This window comes from Bos indicus, chromosome X, assembly GCF_029378745.1.
Source record: "Bos indicus isolate NIAB-ARS_2022 breed Sahiwal x Tharparkar chromosome X, NIAB-ARS_B.indTharparkar_mat_pri_1.0, whole genome shotgun sequence".
Taxonomy (NCBI): Eukaryota; Metazoa; Chordata; class Mammalia; order Artiodactyla; family Bovidae; genus Bos; species Bos indicus.
Window position 1 is genome coordinate 151,135,050 of NC_091789.1, and position 8,767 is coordinate 151,143,816.

Here is an 8,767-nt window from a genome sequence, read left to right on the forward strand (position 1 = left end):
CTGACACACCTCGGCATTCGCTTTGTGAAAATTCACAGGACAGTACCCTTAGGATTTGTGCTGTTTAGTTCTTTATAATTCAATAAAGTTGACTCATTGGAAAAGACTGATGCTGGGAGGGATTGGGGGCAGGAGGAGAAGGGGACGACAGAGGATGAGACAGCTGGATGGCATCACTGACTCGATGGACATGGGTCTGGGTGAACTCTGGGGGTTGATGATGGACAGGGAGGCCTGGCGTCCTGCGATTCATGGGGTCGCAAAGATTCGGACACAACTGAGCGACTGAACTGAACTCAAAGAGCTCACAGGGTTTTCCTTTGGTGGTTCAGACGGGAAAAGAACATGCCTGCAATGCGGGAGATCTGGGTTCACTCCCTGGATGGGCAAGATCCCCTGGAGAAGGAAATGGCAACCCACTCCAGTATTCTTGCGTGGAGAATCCCATGGACAGAGGAACCTGGAGGGCTAAAGTCTACGGGGTCGTGTCAACTACAAATTGGCACTTAAAGAGCATTGCTGACGACTGAACAACAAAGGCAATTTGCCATCTGCCTCTACGGAGATCGAACCCCATGCTGCTATCGCTGTGGACCTGCAACAACCCCTGAGGGAGTTCAGGGTGGAGTGAGGCACTCTGTGCTCCAGGGAATGTGGTGGGACAGGTCTTTAGTTAGTTGGATGTTTTTAGGAACAGATTTTATGATCTCAATCCTTGCAACTCCTCGTATCTAGTCCAGTTCAGGTCAGTGTCTGACTCTTTGCGACCCCATGGACGGCAGCATGCCAGGCCTCCGTGTCCATCACCAAGTCTTGGAGTTTACTCAAACTCATGCCCATTGAGTCAGTGATGCCATCCATCTCATCCTCTGTCGTCCCCTTCTCCTCCGGCCTTCAATCTTTCCCAGCATCAGGGTCTTTTCAAATGAAGTCAGCTCTTCCCATCAGATGGCCAAAGGGTTGGACTTTCAGCTTCAACATCAGTCCTTCATACCTAGAGAAGCACTAAATCCATTCACGGTGACATCAGATCCTCATGACTAACAAAAACCGTTTGTAAACTGTTTCATGGCATTGAACTCCCCCTTCACCAAAACCTCATATATTGACTTTCCCCCACTGCGGCTCTGGAGCAGTCTCTCAGAGCTATCTGTGATGCTGCCTCCCAGGGCTGCAGTCCTCATCTTGCCCCAAATAAAACTTAACTCACAAGTCTCAAGTTATACTTTTTTTTTTTATTCCACAGTCACAAAGGGTCGGACACGACTGAGCGAACACCACATGCATAAGGCGTTCAGGCCTTCCAAACATCAAGGTCTCCGGACACGCCCTTGGAGGCAGGGGGCCTATACTGCCGCGTGTGGTATGTCACATGTCTGCGCGTGGGCATGTGCAATGGCTGCATACGTGTGCATGTCTGTAGACACACGTATTCACACACGTGAGTGCACCTGTCAGTGAGCTTATGAAACCAGCACACATGCCTCTGTTCTTCTAGGAGACACACCCCCCCCAACCCCGCCACCCCGCCGCCAAGTCGCAGTGCCCGGCTTGACAGGGACACCCCGAGTCTGGGCCCCACTGGGCCCTGGAAAGACAGCCGGACCTCCTCCATCCCGGGACCCCCAAATGTACCCAGAGTCGTCAGGGTTGGGGGACCCCACGGAGGGGCGCCGGGTCCTCCGGGGACACTCTTGTGGGCGGACCCGGGTCTCCCGGGCTGGGCACAGGCAAACACTGCTCCGAAGCCGGGCCGGCCGGGGTTCGGGGCGGTCTCGTACGCTGGGTCAGAACCCAGACTGCATCGCTCGTCCCTCGGGGAGAGGCGGGGCCTGGAGGCCGCCAGGGGTCATCAGGGCCTCTCGGGGGGGCTGGGTTGGGGGGTGGGGGTCGCGGGCGGGACTCGGGGGTCTGCGGCGCGGAGCCGGGGCCCCAACGATCGGACCGGCCAGACTGGACGAGCCTGGGGACCCGAGCGTACGGTGCTACGATTGGGAGAAGAGAGGGCGCGGGGCTCCGCAAAGCCCGGCCGGTCCCCTACGACGTTGTTGTCCGTCGCCGCCGCCAGGCCAAGCATGACCTTGAAAAGGTCAAAGTGGCCGCCACGCACCCCACTGCGACCCGCCCCGGGAACGCTTGGCGCAGGGGCGGGGCGCGGCTCCCGATTTGCCCCGCGGTGAGACGCGCGGGCCAGGGGGCAGGGCCTGCGTGGAGGCGCAGCCAATAGGCGAGGCGCAAGGGAGGCCGCAGGGCGGGGCGAGGCGCAGTTCCCGGCAGCCCGCGGGGGGGCGCGGCGCGCGCTCAGGGGGCGGGGCCGGGGCGGCGGCGCAGCCAATGGGCGCGGCCGTACGGACCCACGGGGCGGGGAGCCGCGCCGCTCCCGGCAGCCCGCGCGGGGGCGGGGCGCGCGTCTAGGGGGCGGGGCCCGAGCGGCGGCGCAGCCAATGGGCGCGGCGCGCGGGGGCCGGGAGGCGGGGCGCGGGCTCCTTAGCGGCTGCGCGGTGGCCGCCCCGTCCTTTCGGTCCCGGCGGCGGCAGGGCTGAGGCAACGGTGCCCACCCTCCGGCTCTCTCTCTGCTTTTCTGCGCCTCCGCTCCGCTCTCCGCCCGCCGCCATGACGGAACAGGCCATCTCCTTCGCCAAGGATTTCCTGGCCGGGGGCATCGCCGCCGCCATCTCCAAGACTGCCGTTGCCCCGATCGAGCGCGTCAAGCTGCTGCTGCAGGTGCGTGTCAGGCTGCTGGCGCGCAGCCGCCGGCGCCAGGCCCCGGGGAGCTCGGGGGCGCGCGCGACCCCGGGACCGGAAGCGGGGAGGCCGCGCCGCTTTGTCCGCGCGCGGCCGACCCGGCTGGCTTCCGGGGGGTCGCGTCACGTGGGCACCGCCGCGAGGGAGCGCATGCGCGGGGGGCGGCCGGCGGGGATGTCCGTACGTCCGCATTGGGGCGCGAGGGGCCGCATGCGCGTCGGGAGGCCGGCGGGGGCGGCCTCCGCGCGTGCGCCCTGGGGCCTGCAGAGTTGGGGTGCGCATGTGCGCGGGGAGAGCCGCGTGGACGGACCCTGCGAGGCTGTGGGTGGGGTCGCGTGCCCTTGGGCCGTGGACGGGGGAAGATCTTTAGTTCTCGTAGTCGTACTGGTCCTCTTGCCCACTGTTCGCACTTGTTTGCGCGGGTCTGACGCAGAATAAACTGCGCTGGTCTGTTTACAAATGGGGAGCCAGTGGAATTAGCGTTGCGATGTGATTGCAACCCCTAAAGAAAATAGGATTCCTCAGGAAGGATGCTAGGATAGCTTAAAGGCCCCGTGTAAATGTCTTGTTAAGGAGACGTCTGTCGTTGGTGACCTCTGCAGGTGTCAAGTGCAAATTGGCTCTTGTGGGCACCTGCTGTCTACCTTTGGAAGCGGTAGTAGGTCAGTCGTGTCCGCCGACTTTTGCGACCCCATGGACTGTAGGCCTCCAGGCTCCTCTGTCCATGGGATTCTCCAGGCAAGGATACCGCAGTGGGTTGCCATGCCCTCCTCTAGCGGATCTTCCTGACTCGGGGATTAAACCCGGGTCTCCTGCATTGCAGGGTGATTCTTGACCGTCTGAGCCGTCTCTATGAGTATTAAATCAGGTGCTGCTGACCTTCAAACCCCGTGAAAGGACTTCAGGGTGGAGAGCAGGAGTGAGGCATGCGGGTTCTGGGAAAAAGTGACAGGCCAGGTCATCAGACAGATGTTTCCAGTGGCTGATGGTGAGCCCACTTTTTGCTTGCCCACCTCATGTTTCAGTTCAGTCGCTCAGTCGTGTCGCATCATTGCCGACCCCATGGACTGTAGCACGCCAGGCTTCCCTGTCCATCATGTTTAGAAAAGCCTAAAAACCTTTACGGTGACGAATGCTCCTTGAGGCTGTGAGACAGGCTCTGCGAAAATTTGTGCTTGCTCTGTGAACTTCCCATTGACCAGAATCCCATCCAGTCTCTCCTCTTTGGAGCAATCTCAGCTATCCGAAGTGCTCTCCCCCGGGGGTGCAGTCCTCGTTTTGCCCCAGATCTTAACTCGCCGCTCTCAGGTTGTGTATTTTTTATAAGTGGTCATGGAGGCCTGCTTGAGGCCCTGGGTGAAGAAGCCCTGTTCCCCCTCACCCCCGCCCCAAGCTGCAGCACGCCAAGCTTCCCTGTCTGTCATGTTTGAAAAAGCATTAAAAGCCTTCACAGTGACAAATGCTCCTTGAGACTAAGAAACGCTCTGCAAAAATACGTGCTAGCTCCTGTGAACTTCTGTTGACCAGAATCTCATCCATACCGACCTTTCCCTCACCTCTTTGGAGCAGTGGCTCAGAGCTGTCTGAGCTTCACCAGAATCTCCTCTAAGTCTTGGCGGTGTGCCCAGGCCCCCGGTAAAGCCCTGTGTCTCCCTCCGCCGCCCCCCAGGTGCAGCACGCGAGCAAGCAGATCGCGGCCGACAAGCAGTACAAGGGCATCGTGGACTGCATCGTGCGTATCCCCAAGGAGCAGGGCGTGCTGTCCTTCTGGCGGGGCAACCTGGCCAACGTCATCCGCTATTTCCCCACGCAAGCGCTCAACTTCGCTTTCAAAGACAAGTACAAGCAGATCTTCCTGGGGGGCGTGGACAAGCGCACGCAGTTCTGGAGGTACTTTGCGGGCAACCTGGCCTCCGGCGGGGCGGCCGGGGCCACTTCCCTGTGCTTCGTCTACCCGCTGGATTTCGCCCGAACCCGCCTGGCGGCCGACGTGGGCAAGTCGGGCAGTGAGCGCGAGTTCAGGGGCCTGGGAGACTGTCTGGTGAAGATCACCAAGTCCGACGGCATCCGCGGGCTGTACCAGGGCTTCAACGTGTCGGTGCAGGGCATCATCATCTACCGCGCCGCCTACTTCGGCATCTACGACACCGCCAAGGGTGAGCTCCCTGCTGGCGGCTGCGGCGGGGGTGGCGCCCGCGAGGGCGGGGCCTTCTGCTCCCTGGGGGCAGGGGCCTCGTCCTGGGGGAGGGCCTAGGCACCTCAGCGGCTGATAGCTGTGGGCTCCCAGCCCTGGCAGCTGGAGGCTGAGACCCAGGTGTGGGCGGGGCTCTCTCCTGGGCCTGCCGACTCCGTGAGTCCTGAGCTCCTCCCTCTGGGTGTGTCTGTCTGACCCCAGAACCCAGGCGGCTGAGGACACGCCTGGTGACCTCATTTCACCTTCATTCTCTCTTGAAAGACCCTGGCCTCGGGCGGGTCTCCAAAGACAGCTACATTCTAAGCTCCTGAGAGTTAGGAATACAACGTGTAAATTCATCACCGTTGATAGGAGGAATTCCTGGTTGGCCTGGGCAGATGGCGCAGAAAGCAGCTTAAGCAGCCCAGCTTTATTGCTCCCAGTCCTGGAGGCTGGAGTCCGACCCAGGTGTGGGCGGGGCGGGTTCCTCCTGAGACCTCTCCTGGGCGTGTGGACGGCCTGCTGCCCCGAGTCCTCACGTGCCCGTCCCTGTGTGTGTCTCTGCCCTGACCTGTTCTTAAAGGGACCCCAGTTGTAGTGAGTTAGAGTGTTTCTCTCTGACCTAGGTTGTATCTGTAAAATGTTTGGTTTCCTGTACATACCTACAGTTAGAGACGGTAGCGTTGATACGTGCAGTTCCATGCTCTGGTTGGGGTGTGGGCTCCACCACGATCCCAGCCCCTGTAGGTGAGCCGCCCCGGAGGCCTGGCCGCCTGGCGCCCTCTGCAGCGGAGCAGGTGTCAGAGCGTCCCCTCCGTGGCGGCTGGGCCCGTCCCACCGGCTGGCGGGGCGTGTGCTGACCCCAGTCCGCTCCGGCTAGTGTCCCCGTGGAGCTGGGAACTGCATGTGGAGCTGTGGGCGGCCCCGGGGCCTCACCCCGTGTCCCCCCGCCCCCGCAGGCATGCTCCCCGACCCCAAGAACACGCACATCGTGGTGAGCTGGATGATCGCGCAGACCGTGACGGCCGTGGCGGGCGTGGTCTCCTACCCCTTCGACACCGTGCGGCGGCGCATGATGATGCAGTCGGGGCGCAAAGGAGGTATCGGCTCCGCTCGGCTCGGGGTGGGGGGTGGTGCGCGAAGGACATGCCGGCCCGCTCAGGGAGCGCTGACGGGCTCAGGGAGGTGCTGGGGCCCCGGGGGCGGCCATGTGTCTTCCTGCAGAGGCGGGGGCCAGCGTCTGGTCCCAGAGAGAAGCAGCCGGGCCTCATGGGGGCGGATGGGGCGGGGCAGGCACAGGGCTCTTCCGGTACCCTGTGATCTGATATGGGGGTCCTCCGTGGGCGCCCGTCCGTGCCCGCAGCTCCCTCGGTCTTTGACCTGGCGTCCCTGGGCCTCGTGGGGGGTGGCGTCGTGGGCTTGATCCCCTCCCGAGAGCGCGTGCCCAGAGCCACGTCTAAATGGCTCAGAGCTCCTCCTGGCGCGCAGATGGCAGCCCGGGGCTCAGCAGCTGTGCCGGGTCTCCCCGGGGCCGTGTCCGAGCGCACCGTGACCCCGCCGTCTCCCCACAGCCGACATCATGTACAAGGGCACCGTGGACTGCTGGCGGAAGATCCTCAAGGACGAGGGCGGCAAGGCTTTCTTCAAGGGCGCCTGGTCCAACGTTCTGCGCGGCATGGGCGGCGCCTTCGTGCTGGTCCTCTACGACGAGCTCAAGAAGGTCATCTAGGCGCCCGTCCGCCCGCCGCGACCGCCTAGCGCCATCCCTCACTGTGACGGACCACCGACTTCGAGAAATTCCAGCGTCCCCGCCGGGGCCGGGCCACCCCGCGCCGGGGGCTCCTCGCCGGCGGACCATCGGCCCTGGGTCCACGCGTTGATTGGGGTGGGGGGAGAGGGCAATCGGGGGGGTCTCCATGGGTCCACAGTCGAGGCAGCTCCGCACACCAGACCTAGACTCCAGGTGCTTGTAGGACCGACCCGTGTTTAAGTATTTATTTAAGAAAATCATGTCTCCATTTGTACTTAAGCACTATCCTCTCTTTTGCACAGCCGAATACGCGCGATTATGTTTCTCCGTCGGGCATTTCCGCTGCGGACAATAAAATCAGGACACAGAGGCGCTGGTCTCATGTCTCAGCAGAGAGGCCTTGAGGGGCGGTCAGCGAGCAGACCATGGGGTCTCCAGGTGGGAGACCAGGCCTCCCTGTCCATCACCAACTCCCAGAGTTTGCTCAAAGTCAGGTCCATCAAGTCAGTGATGCCATCCAACCATCTCTGTCGTCCCCTTCTCCTGCCTTCAATCTTCCCCAGCATCAGGGTCTTTTCCAAAGAGTCAGTTCTCCGCATCAGGTGGCCAAAGGATGGGAGCTGCAGCTTGAGCATCAGTCCTTCCAATGAACACCCAGGACTGATCTCCTTTAGGATGGCCTGGTTGGGTCTCCTTGCAGTCCAAGGCACTCCCAAGAGTCTTCTCCAGCACAGTTCAGAAGCATCAATCCTTGGGCACTCAGCCTTCTCAACTGCAGCTGGGGTTTAAGCACACAGGATCCCAGGGTGGTGGCAGCTGTGTGGCCCCCCCATGTCCGGGGCTCACTGGGGATCCCCCTCTAAGGTGGGTATCCTGCGGCTTCCCTGGTGCTGGTGTAGTTGCTGAGCTGTATGACCACGTGGGTTGAAGCCTGAGAAGCTCGTCTGTGCCTGAGAGTCCAGGCAAGAAGACTGGCGCGGGTTGCCAATTCCTTCTCCAAGGGATCTCCGCAACCCAGGTCTCCTGCATTGCAGGTGGATTCTTCACCAACTTTTAGGCTCTCACCTATCACCCTTGCAATGTCAGAGACCTGGGTTCCATCCCTGGGTGGGAAAGAGCCCATGGAGACGAATATGGCAACCCACTCCAGTATTCCTGCCTGGAGGGTCCCACGGGCAGGGAACCTGGAGGGCCACAGTCCACGGGATGTCAGACACGACTGATAGAACACACACACACCCTCCCCCCAGCCCCACGCAGCTAAGCATTTCTCCAGAAACCCGAGCCCTAATACTGTGATGTCAGGGTCGTGGGGGACGTGGGATTGGATCTGAGGCCGCCTCTGGGTGTCCTTAGGGGTCAGGGAGCGTGTCTGGGGTCCTCACCAGCCTGCGCCCTCAGGAGGGTGCACACAGAGGTGTCCCTTGGCTCCATGTCAGTGTCTGGGATGTGGCCTCCTCAGGGTGTCATGGGTCGGAGCATGTCTGTGGGGTCCTCACCAGCCTGCGCCCTCAGGAGGGTGCACACTGGTGTCCCTTGGCTCCACTTGCAGCTGCCAGCACCCGGTGACATTGGCGAGGTCTGGTGGGGGTGGTCTGCTGGTCACAGGCGAGCCACAGCTCCCCACCCCCAGGCTGGCTTAAAAGGCAGGGCTTTGATAATCTGCAGATCAAGGTGAGGTCAGTCCGGGAACAGGAAGTTGGAGCCAGCTGTCCCCAAGGTCGCCCCGCCCACACTGGCTGACCTGGAACAGGGACCAAGGATCAGCCAGCACTCGCCAAAAGGGGTTGAGCCTGGCACCCGCCAGGCAGAGGTGTCCTCAGTTCCGACCCGGCCGCTAGGGCGGACTGAGTCAGGAACCTGTCAGCCCAGACCTGCACTGACGGCCAGTGGTCAGACCCGGGACACGTGTTACCAGGTGCCTTCAGCACCTCCAGTGGGATAACCGCAGGTACACGCCCAGCTGGCTTCCCTCCCTCAGGCTTGCAAGCCCGCCTCTGCTGTTGGGGTGAATTCTTTGCAGGAGAAATTGAAGCGTGTACACAAGACAAGAGAGGTTTGAGGTCCCTCCCGAGAAGCCCTGAGTTCCTGTAGGGGGC

The 8,767-nt window shown here is 61.8% G+C and overlaps 1 protein-coding gene across 1 annotated transcript; it reads left to right on the plus strand.

Annotated features, from left to right (window-relative positions):
* Positions 1–2,495: 2,495 nt before the first annotated feature.
* SLC25A6 (solute carrier family 25 member 6) lies at positions 2,496–7,038 on the plus strand. Its single transcript, XM_070785279.1, has 4 exons — positions 2,496–2,724; positions 4,415–4,901; positions 5,878–6,018; positions 6,490–7,038. The coding sequence occupies exons 1-4, from the start codon at positions 2,614–2,616 to the stop codon at positions 6,645–6,647; spliced, it is 897 nt and encodes a 298-aa protein (XP_070641380.1). The 5' UTR covers positions 2,496–2,613; the 3' UTR covers positions 6,648–7,038.
* Positions 7,039–8,767: the final 1,729 nt, after the last annotated feature.